Source organism: Nelumbo nucifera, chromosome 1, assembly GCF_055504915.1.
Source record: "Nelumbo nucifera cultivar China Antique chromosome 1, China Antique-T2T, whole genome shotgun sequence".
In the NCBI taxonomy this organism is placed as follows: domain Eukaryota; kingdom Viridiplantae; phylum Streptophyta; class Magnoliopsida; order Proteales; family Nelumbonaceae; genus Nelumbo; species Nelumbo nucifera.
In genome coordinates this window covers 105,812,296-105,837,748 of record NC_142649.1, presented here as the reverse complement: position 1 = coordinate 105,837,748, position 25,453 = coordinate 105,812,296, and the positions used below count along the sequence as shown (strand labels likewise).

Genomic DNA, 25,453 nt, shown 5'->3' with positions numbered 1-25,453 from the left:
GATTTTAACTTTTTTAGTTATACATATTTTTTTGGCATTAGCTGAAATATATATATATATATATATATATATATATATATATATATATATATATATATATATATATTTGTTTTTTTATTATTTTTATGCATTTTGTGCAATTTATGATTTTGGATGAAATATATGTCTTTAATTTTTTTTATAACTTTATGTGTTTTCTCCAATTTTTATCATTTAATGTATTTCTAAAATTTCTATATTTTTTCTTGTTTCTTATGAAATTATGTTTTTCTTTAATTTTTTGTATTTTTTACAAGTGTTTTTCATTTTCTTGAAATTTCTTGCAATTTTCCTATATTTTTGTGTAATTTTTTATGTTTTTTTACAATTTATCTTTTATACTTTTATTTATTTTTTTTATTATTTTCTAAGTCTTTTTTACAATTTCCAATATTTTACACTAAGGCTATGTTTGGTTTGATGGAAAAGGTAGGGAAAGGAAAGGAAAGACAAGGAAACCAATACAAGGGTTGTAAAAGTTTCCTTACCTTTCCCTACCTTTTCTTTCAAACCAAACATAGCCTAAATGTATAAGATAGTTGGCAGTTAAGGACATTTTAGTCATAAAATGTTTTTTACATATTAGTCATAAAACTCCTCATTCATGGGGCAGTTTGGTCATTAAAATGGACAACTTCTGTCAATGAACACTAATGGTAGTTTAATGGATGGTGAATTTTGGAAAACAAAAGTTCACTGACATAAGACTCTTTGGACATTATGAAAAGTTGTGGTGAGTTTAAGAGAAATGCAGAGAACTCAGGATGAATTTTAGACAATTTCCCTTGAATATAAAATATCCCTTTAATAGTTGCTGAAATGTGATTGGTAATTCTAATTAACCCAGAAAATTGTCAAGTCTTATTTGGTGAAAAAATGGAGGAAGCTGAAAATAGGCTTAAAATCAACTTCCTGGAATTAGCACAGGTAGTCTCAGAAATCATTCAAATCAACGCAGCTCAATCACCATAGAAATCTTCCCACAGGTTCTAAGTGGGACGGCCAGGAAATTGTGTGAGCCTCGCCAACTTTTTCACCCATACATAGTGCAAGTTCATCCCATTTATAATCTGATTCAAATTCAAATCCGATCTGTTTAATGCCGGGTTAATTTTGACTGTTGGGCCCAACAGCGTAGACTGTTGAGACAGTTTCTGGGCTGGGCACGTTCTGGGCAGTTCACCTATTCATGCACATGCTTTGATATTTAGTCAAAATAAATTGAGATGTAATTACTAATTTACCCATTCTCACGGTGTGACATGGCATTTCCAGAAACTGATACTATTGGCCCCCAACAGCTAAAGTTTTTTCCCCATATTGTCATTGAAGAGGAGTTAGGATTAACTGAAGACAATAGCTGTTCGGTGGGCTATGGAACCAAATATTACACTTTCATACCAGTTTTAAAATAGTTGAGCCCACGATCATTTAATCTTTCACTTTGGCCCAAAATATTTTTTGACTGTTTGGGGGTGTTATCATTGATTCCACAGCACGATCATTCAATCTTTTACACTGACCTCACAGCGTGTCCTGACTGCACATCAGGAACATTCCTGTACTTATATTTATTATTCATGGGAAGATGTTCCCATTACAGGGTGGGATGTGGCTGTGAGGTCGGTCTAAGGTGTGCTCTGTGAAGAGTAGATCCCAATTCGATACACAGCCATCTAGATCAGCTAATCCGAATTAGTTGAAGAGGTGTAAAATCTATTCTTCTTTCCACTTATTATTATTATTATTGGTATAATAGATCAGCTCTGCTATTCTTTGTTCTACTATCATGCCCATTTTAAAATTTATACCACTTGTGCTGGTTGATTTTTCAGTTTTCCTTAACACTGTGTTTGTTTTGAAGGAAAAAGTAAAAAAAGGAAAGGTAAGAAACCTTTACAAACCTTGTATGAATTTCCCTACCTTTTCTTTCAAACCAAACATAACCTAAAACTCTGGGATGGGCCGAGGGTGCAATATACTGAATGGGGATTGCTTTTGGTCTAGTGCATTGAGTCGCGTTTGGGCCCAAGCCCTGCTTAATCCCAAAAGTATTTGTTCTTGGCCCCTACCTCAATTTCTTGCGCCAGTCCCATGTTCCTATTTTTAAAGAACCATAGGTCTATTACCTTTCATCTGAAACTGTAACAATGGCTGATTGGCTGTGACAAAAATCAGCTTAATCGGATTGCTTGCTTTTAATCATCTGATTTGTTCTTTTAGTTGTAGAGCTGCTTTCTCAAAGAAACTTTATTGGTTAGAGTGTGAATCTCAATTAGATATCAATTTTGCATTTATTTGTTTGTAGTTATGATTTGTACTTTTGTCTGATACAAAATTTGTATTTTTTTTATCACATTTGCACTTATTATTACATCTCAAAAACTAGAACAAAATTTGCACCACCTATCTTACTTTTCACAAACAGGCAAGGCAAAGTCAAATCTGAAGCAAAAATAATCAGGATTACACTTTATCTATTTGCACTCCCATGCATTTACAATAGTGATAGATCTGATCCATCTACCTCTCTCTCTCTCTCTTTCTTCTTTTCTTCTTTCCTTAGTTACTGCAGCACACAACTTGCAACTGAATCCCCAGGTCATTATTTATCTTCATTCAGTCAAAAACAGAGGCAATTAAGAGAACCAAATCAGTCATCCATCATTCTCTCTCTCCCCCCTTTATCTTCTTCTTCTCTCCTCTTCCCTCCCCTGTTCAGCTACAACCAGAAGAAACCCACGAATCCAAAGCCGCTACCCGCGGTCAAAAAGTTTGAAATTCCCAAGAATGCCTCTGAGCGCACAAGAAAGATTGCTGCCAAAAAGGAATGAAAAATAATTCTAGCAAAACCTTAATAAACCCAAATCTGTCATCTTAGATAGTAAGAAATCTGAGAATACCCTTTCTTCTCCTGTCAGTTATAGGACAAATCTCTCATTAATCTTAGTTTTGGCAGTTCAATTTGTATACATATTTTTTAACATAATAGTATTCTACAAATTACAACCAACGATGGCATCATCTTTTGTTTTTATTGAGTTTTCTTTTCTGGGCGAAATCCAAAATTTTAGGTAAAGATTTATAGTAGGGGATTTCATTTCTAAACCTTACACTCTTTAATTGAATTGGTGATTGGTGACTGCCAATCTATGAGCGCGAGAGCAAAAATATAAATAGGATTTGTGTTCGTGAATCCAAAAAACAAATATGAAATAAAATTAACAAGGCACCGTTAAGTTTTAACGTGTTCACCTTTTACTGGAGGTCGCTGGATAATGCGGCGACAGAGGTTGCCGCAGATGCACGTGACCGTGAAATTGAGCAATCAACCATCCCAAGTCAAGTTCAGTTAGTCCAGAGATCGATTTTTTATTCGAGGTTCAGGAAGAAAGAAAGAGAGGAACCAGACCATTCCCATCCAATTAAACGGATGGTTATCGATCAATCAAATCAAGCATTTAACTGCGAGACGGGATTTGCTCCTCACAAATGGGCGCCTCACACGCATATTTTATAACATCTCCCGTGAATATTGAAGGGCGGCTATTGATATATATATAGAGCGGGGTTTTTGACATTGTGAATGGTTATAAAAATGCAATGGAATTGACATTAGGCCTATCCGTACTTTTCCGAAAAAAGAATCAAGCACTGGCTAGCTGGCTCCAGTTCATTGTTTACATATATGATGCGATGGATGATGGATGATATACCCTTAACCTGTCCTGTCAGATTCGTCCGCGTGGAGATTCCTTTGACTCCAGCCATTAGATTTAGATATTTGATTACAGCTTCACTCTTAAATCTGAGATCACATCAGCGCAGATGTTCACAGTACTTGTCATCGGGAGATTTTCACTGTACACGGTAGGGATGTGTTATGGGGCGCCGATGAGCAGCAGCAGGGTATAAATCGTTATGAAATTTCTGTTGAGTTGCCCAAGACTAGACAAGCAATCCGAAACATCCGCACACAGACAGCATAGAGAGTTGTTCGTACCTTTTCCCCTCTGATTTCCCTTGTTTTCTTGTGGCAACTGGCAACTGGCAACTGGCAACGTGAGATCTGAGCTACTTCACTTCTCTCGTCCGTTTTCCTTGTTCGTTACAACAGCAGCGAACAGAGAGAGTTTTTGTCTGCAATGGCGAGTGGTGGCTACGGGGACACGAGTCAGAAGATCGATTATGTGTTCAAGGTCGTCCTCATCGGCGACTCGGCTGTTGGGAAATCTCAGATTCTTTCCCGCTTTGCTCGAAATGAGTTCAGCTTGGATTCCAAGGCCACCATCGGTGTCGAGTTTCAGACTAGAACCCTGGTAATCCAGCACAAGAGTGTCAAAGCTCAGATTTGGGACACAGCAGGACAAGAAAGGTAAAACAGAAACAAAGATCTCTCTCAGTTTCGTTTCTTCTCTTTTTCTTTTATACTCTCTTCTGGTGTCTTAGATCACTTCCTTGACTTTACGGAAATTTCTTCTCGAATTTTCGGTAGTTTTATTTTGTAGTTCGTTCTATTGTCCTTGTGCCTATTGAATTTGTAAAGTTTGTTGTTGATTTTGCTGCAACATATATTGGATTTCTTAGAGTATATTAACTGGTTAGGAGAATTCGATCTTTCTTTGAAGAGAGATCTGAGATATCTTAGGTGTCGACAATTTGATCTGAAGGTTGTTCCTTCCCCTGATTTGTGATCCAACAGTTCATTGACATATACTAAAGTGTAGCTAGTAGTTACTGATTATGGGTCTTTTGTATTCAAACTTTATATCTACTGTTTTCCTTGGTGCTTTGGAGCCTTGGTGTAATGTAATTTGTCCCCATGCTCATAGGAGAAAAATTGCAAAGATGTGGGGTTGCCTCTAGAATTCACTGTGAATATTAGAAAGGAGACATCTTTTATGGCTTTGAATGGCCAAAAACATAGTTCTTTTCTAAAGGGTCATTACCCAATGTTGGTCCTGGCTACCCGGAGTGAATTGGATTCAGCTGGATCAGGCTAAGCAAACTAGACTCACGTTAATAAGGTTGGGAACTCCAATTTGGGTTTAGGTCACAGATTGATCATTTCCTCCTTAGGTTTTAACATTGGGTAGGCTGCTAACCTATGTAGTGGGTGAGAATAGATTTGTCCATGTCAGATACGGGTTCAAATCAGCCCCCCACAACGTCCCACAGCACATCCCCGCCATGTATTGGGAACATCTCCTGATGATAATCCCAGAAATGATGATGACATCGGGAGATGTTTCCAATAGATGGTGGGGATGTGCTGTGGGACGTTGTGGGGGGCTGATTTGGTCTCGTCAGATACATGTCAACATGCTATGTCATCACAAATTCACAATGTTATAAAAGCACAAGGGGCAATTTGCACCTGAGCCCTGAGGTGCAAGGTGCAAGGCAAGGTGTGCGCATTTTTTAAGCAAGGCGCAAAAATACAAAATATGCCAAAAATTTTCAAAAAATGAAAAAAACAAAAAAAAAATATTAAACATTATACTAATTAAAAATATAAACTTAAACTTTAAGACAAATGTTTTAAAAAATTTATTATCTAAAATTAAAATACATAAACATAACATGTAAAACATATTCAAATGAATTTTTTAAAATAGAATCAAATAGATATAACATATTCTAGCATGTAAAACGTGCAATCTCCTTTTTCCCTCAATTGCATTACTTCAAATAGCCAATGTGATTTTATGGTCTTAAATTCTTAACCCCTACACACAAAAAAAAAATGATTTTATAATTTAATTGTCTTCAAGAAGATATTTTATTAGGACGAATGAATGAACAACAATAGCAAATAGGTTGGATGCCATTGGGCATGTCTAGCATTGTTTACCATTAAAGGAAACTTATTTCAGAATGTTATCAAGTTATTCCTTGAGAAACATAGTATTAATTCAATTTGGTGAGCATGTGATGTAGCACCAGTGAGCCTTATCTAGTTGTCTTAGTTTATAAACCCAATATTCTTGGTCCATCATCCACAACCCAGTTTTTTTATTCACAAACCTATTCGGATGCCCAGCCTGTGGCTCTTATGCAAGCCCATACAAAGCCTATTTCAGTAGGTCCAAAGCAAAAGTTACTAGAAGGGGAATATTCCAAAGCAGACTCCAAAGGGTAAGGTTAGGGTATTTTTGAAAGTATTGTACATGGGTGCTTGTTTTGATTAATGAAATTATACTTCACCTTTTCTCAAAAATAATCTCAGGCTGACAGGCAAGTTGAAGTCTGAGAGCTGCCATATTGTGCCAAAAAAAAATCGCCAAAAGTTGGGTCTGTATCCAGTCCACCCCTCCAAGACCTCAGATAGATGGGACATGGGTAATGGTCCTAGTGAAGTACTGAAGTGAGATTATGTGATTCCAATCTTCAATACCGAGTTTGGTGGGATTCCATTTCTAACTTGGTTTTAGGTAATATCACTGATTGTGTAATGGTAAAATTTCTGGCTGACAAGCATGAGAGTGCAGGTTTGAGTCTGAGAACAACTACTTTGTGCTAAAAATGCTAAAAGTTAGGTCCATATCCAGTCCATCCCTCTCTAATTCTTTTATTCCTTTATTCTTCACTGCAATTTGTTTCTTTTAATTTTGGTGAAATCACCATTAAAGCATTGCTTGGAAGCTTTACAGCCTGAGCAGCACAAACTGTTTCAGTCCATTCTCCTGTTGCAACCTCTCTGAGGATTCTGTGCCAATTTTAAGTTGTCAAAATTCTACGTGCTGTATCTGTTTCTTTTTAAAAGTTTGATCTAGGAAGAGAAGCCATGTTACAGTAACTAAATTATGAAATTATTATTTTTTTTTTGAGAAAAGGTAATGTAAATTTATTGATAGAAAAAACTAGTACAAAGGCCCCCCAACTAAACACCTTAGATGGGGAAACAGCCCAAACATACCATATATCCTAGTGGTTAGCTTAATTGAGTTTATCATTATTATTGTTGTTGTTGTTATTATTATTTATTGTTTGCTTTTATGTATATATAGTTATACATGCATTTAACACAAAAGCATATGCTTATACATGTTTCTATGATCTATCTATTTCAGCTCGCGTACTTTTAGCAATTTCAGTATCACCATTTTTTTGTATCTTTCAAATCCTTGGATTCAACACTTTGCCATTGGATTTGAACTTTGCTCAAATCAGCATTAATCCCAGTTATTTGGTCCCAGCTACACAAATCCTATCCCATAATGTTTTTTTTTTTAAGAATCATGTTTTCTGTCAATTAAGTCCTTGGTTCATTTCTTATCACTTCAATCTTACTCCTCACTGGTGCATTCATTGGTCATACATGCACATGGCAAAACTACGACTTTACCTTGTCCTCTTACCAATTGGGGCTATTTCTAAGTTATCCAGAATGCTTTCATTCATAATTCTATCCTTTCTAGTATTGCCCCTTGTCCGCCACATCTACATCATTTTGTGGAAATGTTTTTTGATTGCCCATTCTGCAAATAGATTACTAAAAATCTTAAATATTTCGATGTTTTACTTTTTGGTAAGACCACATGGTAATCTTGTACACCTGTGGTTGTAGTGTGGATAAGTAAGCTTTTGAACAGCATATCAAGGAATTATTGTGAACTTTTTAGGTTTCCTTACTATGCTATCTATTTGCTAGTTAATTTCCGTTTGTGAGCCTTATTTCCTGCATAAGGAACATGGTTATGTGCTGTTAAAGCACTTTTGCCATGATATTATCTTGGATACCTGTATATAATACAAGGACAATTACCTAATGCTATTCCTAGCTCTATACGGGGGTCTTGGGAGAGGTGAACTGGATACCGGCCTAACCTCTGGATATCAAGAAATGTCCTGCTTAGTCTACTGCCATATTATTGTTCACCTTAAAAGTTCATGGGGGTACCTAATTAACAGGCCTGACTCATGTACTCTTTTGCTCTGTGAAAGTTTGAGTGCCTTTTATGGACAACGGGATCTCCTTCAAGCAAAAACTCAGCACACACTGCAAGCATAGGCATCCAGCAGCACATTGGGAACATTTCCCTATGAATTTAACATACATGTATGGGAGATATTCCAAATGTGTGGATGGATGCAGTGTGCACAAACAAATGATAATCTTATTTCTTAGAATTCGTCAAGTAGACCAAGAGTATTTAAATATGTTAAAGAAAAAGGAAACTGCTCCTTGTTTTGGATAGCCATGGGCCTTGATAGAGCGAGCTTGCAAAACAAGATTTGTCTATCCAACCCCATATAGTTAGGATAATGCTTTGTTCACTCAAGTGTGTTTTAGATAATCATGAGTTTACTTCTTAATGTTATTATAGAGAAGGGGAAATCTCATGAAGAGATCCATTAGAAATCCACCAAATGGTTATAAACTTATGCCCTTTTCTCCTTTCTTTCCTTTGGGTGGACTTTTTAGTCATCCGGGCATTTAGATAATATCAATTACACGTGAAGGTGCTGGTAAATATAGCTTAGGATGGCAAGACAAACAGGTTACAGAAACATTCAGTTTGAATGCGTTAAGAATTATGGGCAAATTGGAGTCATTAATCCCAGAGTGTAAAATATTGCATTTAATATCACTGAGCTCTGAATGTTATTTGTTATTCAAAAGAACTTATTTTCTTTCCACCTTGGTCTATGATAGTGTACCATAACACGATACGTTCTTTTTTCTGCACTATTCATAGAATTTTTTACAATTATGAAACTGGCCAATTTTCTGATCATTCACACACTGCTGATGTCTTTTCATGAGCAGATACCGAGCTGTAACAAGTGCATATTACAGAGGTGCTGTTGGGGCAATGTTGGCTTATGACATAACTAAACGCCAAAGCTTTGATCATATACCTCGCTGGTTAGAAGAGCTGCGCGGTCATGCTGACAAGAATATTGTGATCATACTGATCGGAAACAAGTGTGATCTTGAGAATCAGCGGGCTGTCTCCACAGAGGATGCAAGAGAGTTTGCCGAGAAGGAAGGTCTGTTCTTTTTGGAGACATCAGCATTGGAAGCAACAAATGTTGAAACTGCCTTCTTGACTATTTTGACTGAGATTTTTAACATTGTGAACAAGAAGAACCTGGTTGCAGGTGAGGATCAAGGTAATGGCAATCCCGGATCTCTTTCTGGGAAGAAAATCATTATTCCTGGTCCGGCACAAGAGATTCCACCTAAGAGCAAGATGTGCTGTAAATCTTCTTGATCGAGGTTTGTGTTTATTCAATATTTGGTTCTATTTTTCTGCTAGTATCTCTCTGGCTGTCTTTGTATTTTCCTTGTAAATTTTGATTGCTGTAGTTGTATATTTGGAGGTACCGATTGATTATATATTTTAAAGGATGGGAGTTGGAATTTGGAAAGTTGCATTTAAACATGATTGAGGCTGGTTTATAGACTGCTTTTACTGGTCCGGATCTCCATGTAAAGGGGGATATGAAAGAGAGGCATTGTCAAACAACCCCCAAGGGTCTCCCATAATTTGTTCAATATAGAGACCCACCATTGAATAGGTCCCCTAGGGGATATTTATTGGGCTTTATCAGGTAATTATCATTTTATCTACTTGAAAGCGTGATTGCTGTTTTGATTTTTCAATTTATAAACTCAGGTGATTAAAATGCATGTAATAATTAGTACGTGCAACGATGATCCGCAGATCCAGAGGTTTTGTTTGGATGCAAATATGCAATGTGATCTTATTTGCACTGATGTAAAACCATGGTAGTGCAAATGTTTTCGATGCAAATTATTATTTTTATTTCAAAAATTATTTTATTTTGTTTAATTGTAGTACAAATGAAATAAAACAAGACCTGAAACAGAATAGAGTAAAACACAACAAAATTAAATCAGAATTTACATTCATTTGCACTCCAATAAATTGTGCTACTACAAATAAAATTGCACTATAACCAAACACAGCAGTAAATGACACCAGATCATGCTGAGCTTTTATCAGCTTAGGAGTGACAACCAACCGGGCCTTTAGATACTGTTTGCTTTTGCCGCTATTTTTAATTTTTTATCAACGTTTACTGCTGCTCACTGCCACGTAAATCAATTATTCAATTGGTGGTGGGTCGCATAGTTCTAATTCAATTATGGAGCAAGCTGCTTTCCAGGTAAAGTTCTGGCTGACTGGGGTCTCATTCAACAGTCAGGGATCCCGTTCCTGTAATGGAGAACTCACTTGGGTAATGCCAGAATGTGGGTTGGATTTTGTTCACTTCTTTATTTATTATATATTATTCTTTCCAAGTATTCGTGATAAACCTAATGATTAATAATAATAAAAGATTAAAAGAAGTTGCTTTTCTTATTGTAGTAGTAACTTCTTGAGATAGTCATTTACAGGAACGGACTTATTGTGCCCACGTGTGATATATGAAAAAAAAGATGTTATTACTTATTGTGCTTAAATCTTATTACTCTTTGGGACTACATAATCCGGTAGTAACGATGTTAATTTTTCCCATCTCCACCAAGTACCCGACCTCCCCGATCAGGTGGGGATGGGGATGGAGACTGCCGTAACGGAGACAGGGTGGGGTCGGGATTAATAAGTTTGGGGGTGGAATTATATATATATATATATTAAATGTATAATATTATTTATGTTATTTAAAATATTATTTATATTATATATATATATATCAAAATATATTTAAAATATTCTGTATTTTAATTTTTCCTTTATTTTAAATAAATGCCTTTTGAAAACAAACTTTTAATTAAAAAAATTTGGGGATTCAAGTCCCCGATGGAGAACCTATCTCCGTCAGGGACCAAGGATGCAAACTAATTTTTTTCCCGACGAGGATTGGGGTCAAAGACAAGGATTAATTTAAAACTTGGGGTCAAGACGGGGAGTATGATCCTCACCCTAGACCCAACCATTTCCATTCTTACCCGAGGGTCCTCACCAAGCCCATAAATATAATTCCAATAATTATGGTAATTATAAATGTAGTATCCAATATTTATGGGGTCATCCCCCAAGCCTATAAATATAATTCCAATAATCATGGTAATTATAGATGTAGTATCCAATACTTATGAAAATTATTAAAAATTATATTTATATTTATTGAAATAAATTTTCCAATGAAAAATTACTGATAATTTTTAATTATTAAAATTGTATTTATTAATATTTTAATTAATTATTACTTTTTAGTAATTATTGATTTAATGAATTTTCAAAAATTCTTGAAACTAAATTACCAAAATCAGTAATTTTCAGCAAGTAATTTTTAGTAATTACATTTTCCAACTTACCAAAATTATGAAAAATTATAGTTTAGGTGTTGATGTTTACTAAATAATATTCAATGATATCAATAATTATTGAAAATATAAAAAATATTTCACAAATTAATCTAACCACCCAAATTAATTTAACTAAGTAATTTAACCACATTTTTGGTTTTTAGATGGTCTATTGGGCATGCAATATAGATTAAGAAGTGTTTTAGGAGGAATTTTAGGTGAGATAATTTAGGAGACGTTGGCTAAGTGATTGAGAACATGAGAGAGAGAGAGAGAGAGAGAGAGACACTCTAATTAAGAAGAGAGGGCTGCCATGCGACTACATGGAAGAGCTGGAAAGGGGTAAAGATGAAAGAGGAGAGCGTTAAGGAGAAATGGGAGAAGGGGAATGGGAGGAGAGGGCTGCTTATGTGGCCTATGCCGCTATATAATATAGTATTATATGGGCATTTTGGGTTAATGACACTAGACCATGGTGTATATTTATGGGAGTTTAAAGTACTCAAGTGTCAATTTTCTAGTTTGAGGTACCTATCACTATCCCCCCAAGTATAAAATACCTATTTGTAATTTACCCTTTATTTATTTATTTGTTTTTTATTAAGGATGATCATTATTCATTCAATTTAAACCAAAAACTGAACTGAAATTTTCACTTTAGGTTAATTGGGCTCTAGTGTATTTCAGCTTTTCTTTGAGAGGTTCAGTAATTGATTTTGGTTTTCAGATTTTCAAATTCAGTCAGTTTTATTTTAATTCGTTTCAATTTGATTTTCCCTCTTAAAATTTAGATTGATTCGGTTTCAGTTTATTCACTTCAGTTTTTAACTGAAGTGAATAAACCAAATCCTCTGGTTTATTCAGTTTTTAACTGAATAAACCAAATGCTCACCCAGCAAGACTTTGTTATTTTAAATGGCATAAAGATACAGAGGAGAGAATATGTAAGTCTACATGTGTCATATGTGGAGAAAAGTGAAAATAAGAAATGACAGATTCTTATTTTGGTAACAGTTATAAAGAGAACCGATTATAAAAAAAAAAAAAGAAGTTAGAAAGAGAATAGGGATCACAGAGGATTTAAAGGGAAAAAACATAACTTAAAATTGGCCTTCTATAACGCCCTTTGCACCCTTTTACCTAATTCATACAATATAATATAGTTTAAGCTGCACAACGCATAAAACCAATAAGATGATCAATGACTGTTCTGTGTTGATTTCCTTTATTTCATGTCTAATAAAATATCCGTTCAAACAGAGAAATTTAGACTACCACAGTACTTATGGTTCACATGCATAAGTTTATACAAATGAATAAACACAAAATAACAACACTTCAAAGGAATTCAGAATTACGGAACTGGAAAGCAAACATTACTTTATGTAGAAAAGAGGGAAAAAAACTAATGTCTATGATTTGAACTTTATAAACGCACTAAAGTATACGAATTGAACATGGATTTAGAAAAGAAACGAAGAACCACAGGTATACTAAATATGATTTACATGCTAGAAGATTAAAAACAATGTGCAGACACAAAGTTGACAGAACACATTGACCACATTTCAAGGAATCAAGAGTGAAAGAATAAAAATTTCTTTTCATATTACCTCTGGCATGCATCACATTTATGAAGTAAGCGGTCAAAGCAGTAAACTTCCTTAAATCTACTTTTAGCCACATGGTGGAACAACCATGTTAATGCCATTGAACTGGACATATTTAAAGACCAAAGAGCTTAAAGATTTGACAATGAACACTACTCAATATAACCTTGCACTTGGAACATTAGAAAGACCTGCTAGATTTTGAAGTAACAAGAGGAGCTTTTCCACCAAAATACATTATTCAGTAACAGGAGGAACTTTTTCACAGCATCTACCAAATCACATGTTTTTTCTAGTCTATTTTGAGATCATAATGTCTCAATTTTACTTTTCCCTTTTATGCTCGACAAACTTGGGTTTAGGGGCAAGGAGGGTGAAGGTGGAATTTGTTCCCAAGTCAGTGGGAACTACACCAGCTGAACCAGCCAATATCTCCATCTCTCAATTTTGTTCTCACCTACCCTTGGGTAGAAATCACTGATTGCAGATTTAGTCGAATTTCTTGTGAAAGGAAAGAGGAGGAAGATAAAGGTTTCAGCAGTAGAGAAGAAAAGGGAAGGAGAAAATAGTAGGAAGTCAACCAGGATTCTTTGATTAACCCTAGCCGCCAACCCCTCATTATATTTATACTTAACTTAAATGTTGAGATATCACAAGGATGTCCTTAGTAGGGCAGCTACCAATGTAGCTGAACAGTCACAACTTAAAAACATAAACTAATGGGCATAAAGCCCAACAACTTCCTAACTAAATAACTTAAAATAAGAATAAAAACAACTAGGCCCAACTCAACACTCCCCCTCAAGTTGGGAATGTGCGTAGATCATGCTCCAGCTTGTTCTTTGCAACACCTTTTGTGAGAACATCAGCGAGCTGCAGATCAAAAGCAATGTATGGAAGACAAACTTCTCCAAAAGTTACTCTTTCTCTGATAAAATGTCTATCAACTTCAATGTGCTTAATTCAGTTATGCTGGACTAGGTTATGGCAGTGTTAATTGTTGCCTGGTTATCACAATATAACATCATAGGTTCTTTTGCCTGTACACCAATTTCTTTTAATAGGGAACGGATCCAGAGAAGTTCTGAAACTCCATGTGCCATGGCCCTGTATTCAGCTTCACCACTTGATCTTGCCACCCAATGTTTGTTTCTTACTCTTCCACGAGACAAGGTTACCCCCAACAAGGGTGCACATTCTTGAAGTTGATCTCTTGTCATCAGGGCATCTTGCCCAATCTGCATTTGTATAAGCCTCTAGTTTCAACTGTCCATGATTAGTAAACAATATGCCTATGCCCGAGTGTCCCTTCAGATAAGCAAGAATCCTGTCAACTGCCTCCCAATGCTGGACTCGTGGAGCATGCATGTATTGACTTACCACATTTACTGCATAGGAAATGTCTGGTCTTGTCATACACAAGTATAATAGCCGACCCACGTCTCTGATATCTCCCAATGTCCTTTATTGCTTCACCTTCTGATGCATTGATTCTATGGTTCTGATCAATAGGGGTACCGATTGCCTTCATTCCAAGCTTCCCTGTCTCTTGAAGAAGATCCAAAACATACTTCCTTTGAGAGATAAAAATTCCATGTTTTGATCTTGCAACTTCAATGACTAAGAAGTATCTCAGTTCTCCAAGATCCTTAAGTTCAAATTCTTTATGTAGATTCCTTTTCAGACAATTAATCTCACTTAGGTCATTCCCCATGACAACAATATCATTCACATAAACAATTAGGACTGACATCAAAGATCCCCTTCGCTTCACAAACAAAGTATGATCGGATTGAGTCTGAGTGTAACCAAAAGCAATTAAGGCCTTTATGAATCTGTCAAACCATGCTCTGTGAGATTGTTTCAAGTCATAAAGTGACTTCTTAAGCCTGCATACCTTTCCCTTTTTAGTATCACTGTAAAAGCCAACAGGAAGATCCATATACACTTTCTCTTGTAGATCCCCATTTAAGAAAGCATTCTTTACATCAAGTTGAAATAATGGCCAAGAGTATGAGGCAGCAAGAGAAAGAAGTATCCTAACAGAGGTAATCTTTGCAATTGGTGCAAAGGTCTCTAAGTAATCAATGCCATAGGTTTGTGTGTAACCTTTTGCAATAAGTCTTGCCTTGTACCTTTCTATATTTCCATTTGCCTTATATTTTACTGTGTAAACCCATCTGCATCCAACTATCACTTTGCCTTCTGGTAGATCCAAAATGTCTCATGTTTGATTCTTAATTAAAGCTGTCATCTCTTCTTGCATAATTGTCTTCCACTCAAGTTTGGAGAGACACCGAGTCAAAAGAGAAAAGAAAAACACGGTAGGAAGGAGAAAATCCACTGTAGGATAAGTATTGTGAAATACAATGAGCAGTACACTTTCTCTTCCTTTTTCTAAGAGCAATAGGAAGATCAAGGTTATCTGTAGCAGGGTTAGTAGAATCAATGGGAACTGAAATAGTAGCGAGACCAAGAGGAATACCTGAATCCATGTCAGTTGAATCTGTAGTCTCCAAGGAACCGACAGGAAGTGATGTGAGCTCTGTTGTAGTGGAATCAACCTCCTTATGAAATCTGTCGTAAGTAATGCTGAGACGCAGGACGCAAAGGAGGTGATAAGGTAAGTGACACAGGATGGCCAAGCACAAGAATAGACACAAGGACTGGAACTGGGAGAGGAATAGACTGCTAACTCACTTCCCCAAAACACTCCCCTTGAGAAGGATTCTTTGAGAAGAAATTGATTCAAAAAATGTGACATCCATGGTAACATACTGGCTCCCAGAGACTGGATCATAGCAATAATACCATTTCTGATTTTCTGCATATCCAAGGAAGACACACTTCTTTGCCTTGGGATCAAGTTTCGAGCAGTGATGACTAAGGATATGTGCAAAGCAGACACCCAAATACCTTGAGACAAATATGAAACATCTCCCCCTTAGGAAAAAGGAGACTGAATGGGGTGCTGAATCTAAGTATACGAGAGGGCACCCTGTTAATCAAATATACTACTGTGAGAACTGCATCACCCCAAAACCGAACTGGAACTGTAGATGTGATCATCATGCTTCTTGCAATCTTAACAATGTGTCTGTTCTTCCTTTCTGTAACACCATTATGATGTGGATTGTAGGGACAACTGCTCTGATGGATAACACCATATTCTAATAGATATGAGGCAAGGTGTTTTTCAAAATATTCCCTAGCATTGTCTAATCTAACACCTTTATTCTTGTTCCAAATTGTATTAGCACCATATGATGAAATTGCCTCACCAAGGATGGTACTTCATCGCGGGATCTCATTAGGTAAATCCAAGAGTATCATGAGAAATCATCCATAAATAAGAGAAAATATCGATAGCCTCCCATAGAAGAAACATGGTAAGGTCCCAACACATCCGAATGAATAACGTCAAAAGAAGAACACCTTTTATTACTAGGTTTAAATGAATGTTTACAATGCTTTCCAAATTGACAACCTTCACACTCCAGACTTGACAAACTAACAGACTCAAAAAGTTTTGGAAACAAAAGATTCAAAGAAGAAAAAGGTAAATGGCCCAAATGATTATACCAAAGCATAATTTGACCCACAGACCTTGACTCACTATCCCTGCTTACATGATGACTCTGATGAGGAGAAAGTACATCCAGGACTTAGATCCCATTCACTTTACGACCACTCCCAATCGTTCAGGTTCTTAATCAAACTACTAACAAATAACAAATTTGTGCTCAATTTGGGAACATGAAGGACAAAGGGTAGAGAAATAGAATTACTAATCTTGATAGATCACTTCCCAGCAATGGGAACATGGGATCCATCAGCTGTAGAGACCCTATCTCTACCAGGACAGAGCTGGTAAGAAGAAAAAATAGTGGAACTATGGGTCATGTGCTATGAGGCTCCAGAATCTATAATCCAAGGAGGTCCCTCCTTACCTGAAGTAGAAACATAATTTGCAGTGACGTGTGAACTACCTGTGTGAGTAAAGGAAGTAGAGTGGACTCCACCAGTGCCACCTGTACCTTGCTGTCTGCTTGCTGTTGAACTGGAATTAGCTGTATCTCGCTGGTTCAGAAGTTGCCCATACCTCCCAAGTTCGACCCTTGTAGCAACGGCAACAGAGTCCAGAGCAGCTATAGTAGGAGGGGCCAGAATGTCACCAGTAACTGCCATGTGTGCATTTCCCTTCTTATTTTTCAATCTATTCGGCACAAGATATGGGTGAAGCTTCCAGCAAGTATCTCTTGTGTGTTTAGGCTTCTTATAGTAGTCACAAATCAAATATCTTTTATCTTCCTTCTTGATTTCACTGCCACCCCGATCTCCACTTTGTTTAGGTTTCATAGTATTCACCATAGCAGATTGATCAGAAATAGGATTTTTCATCATATCTCTCCTGCTCTCCTCCCCTGGCACAAAGGCATGCTTGGGAGAGGGTAACACTGTCCCTGGAAAGAAGATGCTGTCTTGCAATATCATACTCAGGATTAAGGTCAGCAAGAAATTCAAACACCCTATACTTCTCTAGATGTTTCTGATAGGTAGTTGCATCCTTAGTGGTTTCCCAAGCAAATGTCTCCAAATGGTCAATCTCCCGCCATAGGGTTTTAAGGGCTGAAAAATAGGCTACAACAAGTCTATCTCCTTGCCTTGTAGAAATAATCTGATTTGTCAACTGATAAGCCCTAGTAACATTCTCCCTCTGTGAATAGGTTTCTGCAACCCCATCCCATATTTCCTTAGCTGTATTTGCCCATAAAAAAATTTTATTTATATGGGGCGACATGGAATTACACAACTAAGCCATCACCATATAATTCTCCTGTACCTACCAGGAGTTGCTAGTTTCGGGTTTCACTTCTTCACTAGTGATATACCCTAATTTCCCACGAGCACCAATGGCTATTTTTGCAGATTGTGACCATTCTAAGTAATTTGCACCATCCAACCTAACTGTAGTAATGGTTCCAGTCCTGAAAAGGTCTCCAACACCTCATTCCACTGGTCCCATTTCACTTCCGGGCTTATTTTCAACTCCGTGACCCTCCATGCTTCTAAAAAAAAGTAAAGAAAATAACTTAAATATGTAACAAGATCAAATAAAACACTTCTTGAACCAACAACACCTTTCTGGTGTCCTAAACTTTCTTCCCACAAAAGATTCCTTTTCTGTGGGACGGGAGAAGAGAGAGAAGAGGTAGCTGCTCTTTCTAGAAGCCTCCAAATCAGGCAGGACTTGAACCGCTCTTTATAGAAAACTCCAAAGGAACCCTAAAAAATTAGGGCGCCACTTCCTAGGTCAAAATTGAAGAATCCAACAAAAACAAGATTCTTTCCCTTTCTCTAGTTTTTCCTGATTTTGATGAGAAACCCTAGACCAGCTACAGGGCACACAGATCCACAAAAAAATCCAAAAACTGGGCTTACTTGAGAACTTCGATCAGCCTCTTAAATCACCATGTAGTCGGCTGATCTAGGGATGCATGAGTAAACAACCCAAGGAACCTTCGGCCGGCTCTGATACCAAGTAGAAATCACTGATTGCAGATTTAGTTGAATTTCTTGTGAAAGGAAAGAGAAGGAAAATAAAGACTTCAGCAATAGAGAATAAAAGAGTAGGAAGTCAACTAGGATTCTTTGATTAACCCTAGCCGCCAACCCCTCATTGTATTTATACTTAACTTAAAGGTTGAGATATTACAAGGATGCCCTTAGTAGGACGGCTACTAATGTAGCTGGACAATCACAACTTAAAAACATAAACTAATGGGCCTAAAGCCCAACAACTTCCTAACTAAATAACTTAAAATAAGAATAAAAACAACTAGGCCCAATTCAACACCTTGCATCCATCAAATCTAATATAAACATTCAAAATTTAGTTGTACACTAAATTTCATCTCTTAAGTGTAGTTAAATATGTGGAGTAGATGCACTGTAAATGAAGAAGAGATACTTAATTGGATTCAATTTGCAAACAACTCTGATAAAAAATGTCTGCTGAACATGTTTCACATTCAGTGATATCACTTTCTCAACAATTAACACCCAAAGTCTACCAAAATCAGTCCTTGTTGCTCACTGGAGTAAACTTCCATCTTTCTTAAATTTGTCAATCAATAAACTATTTGAACAAAATCTCATTCTGTTTGTAGACATTCAGATTGAATAGGACATATTATATATCAAATCCTGAATCCCAAACTAGCTGCAACAAGCCAAAACAAGACCTTCCCTTCAAGAAAAATCTTGAATGATATAGGGTCTTATATAAGGCAAATCATAAAATTCTCAAATTGAACTCAATGCCCTCTTGAATCCAAATAAGTAGAAATCCTGGTGGAATGATTAGTACTTGACATCTAATGCATTTCACTTAAGTCATGTGGCATAACATGTTTCACTTGAAACTGACTTAAAAGCAAATTGCAGCTCCACAGTCAAAAGCATCCCAAGGAGCAAACTACTGGAGACAAGAAAAATCTTGAATGATATTGGGTCCTTCTATAGAAGGTAAATTATAAAATACTCAAAGAACTCAACACCCTCTTGAATCCAAATAAGCAAACCAATGTGCATCAGAAATTTAGAAATCCTGGTGGAATAATTAATAGTTAACATCTCATGCATTTCACAAGTCAAAGAAATACCATTTTTCGCTTAATACTGACTTGAGAGCATACAGCAGGCCTGCATTAAAAAGAACCCAAGAAGCAAACTACTGGAGACCCATGAAGCAGCTCGTAACCTCAAAGATACAAAACCTGAAATACCTTATAAGAGTTCAGTTTATCCATCTGTTGAGATAAGGCCAAACAAATCTATAAATGGCATCAAGTTTCACATAGTACTAACTTAAGAGCCTTCTCATTTCAAGCACCATTTAATTAAGTGACCAAGTCAATCTTCTCAGTTCCCCTAAGTTAACCTTACAATGTCTGTCTCATCCTTGGAGCTAACCATCTTAAATTACCAATCTCAGAAGCAGTCAATTTCAAGAATACACATGATGCAGTGAATAAGCCAATCAGTTTTGAAGGGTCTTCAATAATCCAAGCTCTGCAATGTCTCATCAATGCTTTGAAATTCCATCCATTCATGAAGACAATGTTGTTGAAAGTACAACCAATATCCCTGAATAAGCTCCCAACTAATCAGTCCCAGGAGGTGTTGTTCTATAATCTAAGTCTCAGATGTAATATGTGAAGCACATCTAGGGATGAAACTTTGGAGTAACCACTTGCCAATTTACCTTTAATAATATGATCCTGAATCTCTCCCATTTAAATATCCATCATTCATACGACGACTATGGTAGAGAGATGAATATGAACCTGCACTGACCTGAATAAAGGGAAAGAAAGAGAGAAAAGAAAGAAACAGAGTGAGGATAACAGCTAACACTGGGGTCTTGAGGCCAAATAAATAAATGATTTTTATGAACAAAGATATATAAACCTACATCAGCTCCAGAAGGCATGTAATCTCTAGACATGTAATTCCTGCTATAGCTGGAGTACATTCCTCCTGCATCACCTCTGCTCACCTCCTCTGCAAGAACTATGCCTGGTGAAGACAACTCCCAAACTATGAACTAAGAGAGTCAAAATGCTGTAATTTCATACCTCTGCTATACCCCATACTTGATGAGCGTGACTCGTACAATCCATGAGAATTTCCTGCAGAACTCCGACTACCTCTATCATATCCTATATGAGAACTATGCCCCAGCCTAACATAATAACTACTGAGATCAGCCTACAAAGGGAATACGGCCAGAATGAAGAGACTGATGACGATAAATATGATATTAAGTGCAAATGGCAAACCTTGTAGGCTCATTTCCATAAGCACCATCATCGTATGGCAAAGAAGCACTGCTCCCTCCATAGTCAAATCGGGCTCTTGACTGCCTAAGTGTAGATTCAGCAAAACGAGGGTGAAGATCATCCTAAAAAATTTTGAGAAGAAATTGACAGAGAATATCAATAAAGGCCACCATCATTAATAAACAATTCAAGGGCTGCACTATACTTCATGGAATCACTAACCACTGCAGAATGAGGGCGTTTTGAACCAGAAAGAGAACCATATTCACGGCTATGGTTGTCACGGTAGCTTGAGGGTCGTTCCATTTGCCTTCCATAACTCTCTTCAGCATAAGGAGGAGGTGGTCTACGGTCACCACCACGGTAAGTGCTCTGAGGAGGACTATCAAAGTATCCTGATCCACGAGATGGATAAGCATCTCTATAGGAAGAACGCCTCTCAGGAGGTGTTCTAGTAAAATCAGATGATCTAGGGAAAGGTTCATCTTGTCTGATGTAGTCCCTTCTTGAGCTGCTCTTTCTGTAGGTTGGAACTGTTTGAAAGGGGAGGGGAGCGGAGGGTGTAATATGAGTTGTGGAGAAAATAATAATGAACTACAACAACATAATGTGAATAATGCTAATCAATATCAGGAGATACATACTTGGGGATCTCCTATCAAAGGACCTTTCTGGAGAAGGTAATCTTCTACTCCCAACTCTATCAGGGACTACATCCATAACTGGATGTCTATCCCTATAGTCAAAGGGCCTCTTAAAACTACCACTGTATGTGCTACGGCTTGGAATGGTTCGTCCACTGCGGCTTGAAAACCTCCAAGAGTCCATGCGGGATATACCAGAGCCCCAAGGAGCCTTTCCACCCCTACCACTACCACGCCCAACTAAATAGCCTCCTCGAGCATGTCTTGTTGACTTACCTCTTTGGCGTGGCCTTGAAAGCCTTGCCCTAACCTTAACCTGTAAATAAAATATGTATCTAAATGAATACTAAAGTATATGTATCATCAACATCCTGGAAAAACAATGTTTTTTTATTTAATTTGGAAAGTAATTTTCTTATATCCTCTGACATTAAAGAATTAGACTAGCAACCAACCTTTTTATCACCATCCCCAAGCTCTGTGTTGTTAAGACCTTCAACACAAGCAACTGCCACATCATGCGTGTCAAATGTTATAAAACCAAAATCTGTTCTTTTAGCTGCAGGCATATTCCGCGCAAGTTCAACCTTTTCAATCTTCCCAAACTTTTTGAGATGTTCCTTGACACGGTCCTCATCCCAGGTGGAAGGCAGACCATCAAGGAATATTGTCCTAACCTGAATAATAACAGTGAATGTAGCATCCTTAAGAACTTTAATTATTATTAGAATCCGCATTCCCTATTTAGACACAGGCATTGTAACCTTATGAGAAGGAATCTGGATTATGGTGATTTAACATTACCATTATGCATGACATACAACTATGTAGTACTGATGAATGGTGTGTCAGGATACCTAGTTCTACCTCTTATATCCTATTTTAAGGATTAAGAGGCAAGCTTTGTCAATCTTTACTGTTGTGCCTTTATTTTGATCAATAAATTCATGATTATGTTGCTGATAAAAAATGCATCACAAACGAAAGTATGCAGGACTCCCATTACACAATGTTGCATATGTTGGACACTTCATACTTGTATTACTTGAGAAAATTTATATTAATCATCAGAGAAAACCATCTACACCACCCATAAGAAGTGATCTTCACAAGTTGATGGGGCTAGAAGAGATGGGGGCAGACTAAGAAGGACCTGGGTAGAATAGTAAGAAATGATTTTGAGGGATCATAAAAGTGAACAGAATGGAATGGCAAAAGATAACGCATGTATCCAACCCATATAGTTCGTACAAGGCTTAGATGGTGATGATGATGATGATGATTAGAAGATATAAACAACGAACTTAATACCACCATATAGGAACAGAAACCGGTAAGAAATCATAAACCACACATGGCAGCTTGACTTTCTAACGTACTTGCACTAAAAGTAGCAAACTATTTCAACAGCTGCACAGAAATGCAGAAGGGAAGGATACGATGAATTCACCAGTTATAATATCCAGATATGCCTGGATCTGGTTTTTTACTTTCTTATACAAGAAAGCAGTGTCTTAAAAGTCCCCAAAAGAATTTGTGGAAAGAAAAAGGAAACCATTGGATCTGCATGAGGAGAAATTAATGTCAGAAACAATAACAAACCTGTGACATGATCTCATCATCTGGTTCAATAAAAGTGTCTGCAAAAGCAACCTTTGCTGTCCTATCTGTACCGAAAACAACATCCCTCTTCTGCAAACGCTTGCATGCATCCAATGCATCTCCCCTGGAAGAGAAATCCAGAAAGGCGAATCCCCGATTCATACCCTCATTTTTAGTGTCCTCAACCAATGTTAAATCCTCATAGTTGTCAACACCATAATGTGCAAGCTTTTCCTTCAGCTGTAGAAGAAAGAAAGTGATTGAACATAATGAAATCCATGAAGAAAAACTTGGGGTAGATAACCTGAGGGTCGAAGAGAAGTTACAACTGAGACAATAGTCCAACTGAATACAAATTCACCAGAAGGATTTGATCATTACTTACAGCTTCCTTTGTCCACGTCTTACATATGTTGCCAACAAACAGGGTGTCACTATCCTGACTAGGAGACACACCACACTGCTTGCCATTAACCTGACGGTAACGATACAGTTACACGTTATCATCTTAAAGCAAACCTCCTAGTACGCCAAACAGAAAAAGGAGCAGAATTAAAAAAAAAAAAAAAAACTTTTGTCAGAAATGGAAGGTGATGAGTACCATTGGATGTTTAAGCTCATTAACGGCTCGCCTAGCCTGCTCAACAGTTGCAAAGCGTAGGAAAGCAAAACCCTTGTTCTTCTGAGTTACCGGGTTCTTCATAAGTCTCACTTCAGTGACCTCACCAACCTGGCTAAAAACCTTTCTGAGATCCTCCTCGGTTGCATCTCGATCCAATCCTCCCACAAAGACCTCAAATTCTTTTCTTTTGCGTCGCTCCTTCACCACATCATGATGCTCCTCTTCCTCTACATCAACTTCCTCACCATGCATATCTTCTTCCACCTCCTCTTCCTCCCCCTCACCTTCCATGATTTCTTCCATCACGTCTTCCTCATCAATCCTTTCCTCTTCATGCTCTTCTTCCTCATCTTCCATCGCCCCTCTATGCTCTTCCATCTCTATATTCGGCCCGCCCTCGTCGTCCGCGTCAGACTGGGGGTCGTTATCTTCAAGCTCCAGTCTTTCCGATCGATCGACCTCGTGATAACTCAACGACACAAATTCCTTTTCTTTTTCGGGTGATGCTAAAAGATTTAAAGAAAAATACCAATTTTATTTTATGCTATTCATCTTTTGGTTCTTGGAGAAACAAAGCTAATTATTTAAAATATTATCTACAATCTTACATTTTCTCCTCTTCTTTCTCCGTTTCCATAGTTCATTCTAGGGCTTTGTAATTTTAGCTTCCTTTAACACGTTTTATCTTAAAATAACCAAAGAAGATGTAAAATTTCGACAAGAAAAAGGAGGAGGAAGAGGAGAGAAAATAACCTTTTGGAGGTGGAGAGGCTTCTCGGCGTTCTTGCTTACTAATGCTCTTGTATTCAATGCTATCAGTATCTTTAGCTTCCTCATTAATGTCGATGGAGATTTTCACTGGTGGTTTCTTCTTCGCTGCGGTGGCGGTGGACGGTCGTCTCATTGCGCGAGGCGGCATCGCCGGATTGAGTATAGCAGAACTGTAACGGAGCCAAAATCCAGAAATACCTTGAAGAAGGAAAGCTAAGCTAAGCTCTTCGCATCCAAGCAACAAGTTCGATCTATGAGATTGAAAAGTAATCTATTCGTTCTTTTTGACTGCTTATCTCCGTTGACTTGATGCGTGTATCTGACGCCGTTCACCCTTGCACTTCATATGGATCAACTACGTGGAACTGTGCAAGTTGAAATAAAATACGCTTTGCAGTAGACCCAGCGTGTTTTATGCGTAGACTCCGGAGCCCAATAGCTTCAGAGCTCAAAACCCTAGCTGTAGCAGTGTAAGAGTATCCCTTGTCGGCTTGTCCTTTGACACGTGGCTAGTATAGCCAATTGAAATCTCGTTGGGTCCATCTGTTAATCCACTTGGCGATCCTGTCTGTCGTAGACTTGCTTGACTGAGACTATACGAATCGTTACCACTACGAACGATTTTACTTTCGTACCAGATCAAAGGATCGAGTGATACTGGACCCTTCAATTTGGATATTTTTTGGACTTTTGATCCCATGTGTATCTCACTTCGCATCTACAATGAAGCATCACGGAATTCTTGGATGACATGACACTTTGGGTGAAGCCAAGTTATGAATCCGATTCCGGTACGTTATTCTTACGCAGGAAAAAGAAGAGCATCCGAGCCGTTCATTTAAGATGCACTTTATCGGAACCCAGCAAGACAATAGTGGGCGAATAATTTCCAATCGGAAAAGTTCGTTTCGCGTATCACGTGTGGTCGTGATGGGGACCAAAACTCTGCACACACTAAAAAGTATTTTAATCCAGTCGCACATGGGGAACATCTCCCATCCTATGAATTTAAGATACAATGTACGGGAGATATT

General features: G+C 37.4%; 2 protein-coding genes and 1 long non-coding RNA gene across 10 annotated transcripts; 1 reads left to right on the top strand and 2 right to left on the bottom strand.

Annotated features, from left to right (window-relative positions):
• Positions 1-2,317: 2,317 nt before the first annotated feature.
• LOC104608658 (uncharacterized) lies at positions 2,318-3,635 on the bottom strand. Its single transcript, XR_737133.2, has 2 exons — positions 3,295-3,635; positions 2,318-2,856 (listed from the first exon to the last, which is right to left on the bottom strand). It is a non-coding gene; the product is annotated as an uncharacterized LOC104608658 (long non-coding RNA).
• A 227-nt stretch (positions 3,636-3,862) lies between these two features.
• On the top strand, positions 3,863-9,619 carry LOC104608657 (ras-related protein Rab11A-like). Its single transcript, XM_010274708.3, has 2 exons — positions 3,863-4,414; positions 8,813-9,619. The coding sequence occupies exons 1-2, from the start codon at positions 4,185-4,187 to the stop codon at positions 9,258-9,260; spliced, it is 678 nt and encodes a 225-aa protein (XP_010273010.1). The 5' UTR covers positions 3,863-4,184; the 3' UTR covers positions 9,261-9,619.
• Positions 9,620-9,790: 171 nt separating this feature from the next.
• Positions 9,791-24,801, bottom strand: LOC104608656 (uncharacterized). Of its 8 annotated transcripts, none has more exons than XR_016078402.1 (13): positions 24,402-24,800; positions 23,628-24,154; positions 23,412-23,501; positions 23,027-23,266; positions 21,880-22,101; positions 21,425-21,740; positions 21,003-21,313; positions 20,781-20,902; positions 20,577-20,683; positions 20,414-20,502; positions 19,807-20,295; positions 19,602-19,715; positions 9,791-12,495 (listed from the first exon to the last, which is right to left on the bottom strand). XR_016078402.1 is itself a non-coding variant. In XM_088891148.1 (12 exons), exons 1-11 carry the CDS (start codon positions 24,565-24,567, stop codon positions 20,206-20,208), a joined length of 2,280 nt encoding a protein of 759 aa, XP_088747274.1. In that variant the 5' UTR covers positions 24,568-24,800; the 3' UTR covers positions 13,492-19,715; positions 20,204-20,205. The 8 variants fall into 8 exon arrangements, 3 of the variants coding, with proteins under 3 accessions (XP_088747274.1, XP_010273006.2, XP_010273005.2); XR_016078407.1 differs by having other exon boundaries at positions 20,204-20,295; XR_016078401.1 differs by lacking the exon at positions 9,791-12,495 and having other exon boundaries at positions 13,492-19,715.
• Positions 24,802-25,453: the final 652 nt, after the last annotated feature.

Bases quoted from the DNA above. Each gene is read 5' to 3' on its own strand.
- LOC104608657 (XM_010274708.3), top strand. From the start codon at position 4,185: ATGGCGAGTGGTGGCTACGGGGACACGAGTCAGAAGATCGATTATGTG. The intron at 4,415-8,812 runs GTAAAACAGAAA...TTTCATGAGCAG, and splicing joins GACACAGCAGGACAAGAAAG to ATACCGAGCTGTAACAAGTG.
- LOC104608656 (XM_088891148.1), bottom strand. From the start codon at position 24,567: ATGCCGCCTCGCGCAATGAGACGACCGTCCACCGCCACCGCAGCGAAG. The intron at 23,267-23,411 runs GTAAGTAATGAT...TTTCTTCTACAG, and splicing joins AGACGTGGACAAAGGAAGCT to CTGAAGGAAAAGCTTGCACA. The intron at 21,314-21,424 runs GTATGTATCTCC...CCTTTCAAACAG, and splicing joins CTTTGATAGGAGATCCCCAA to TTCCAACCTACAGAAAGAGC.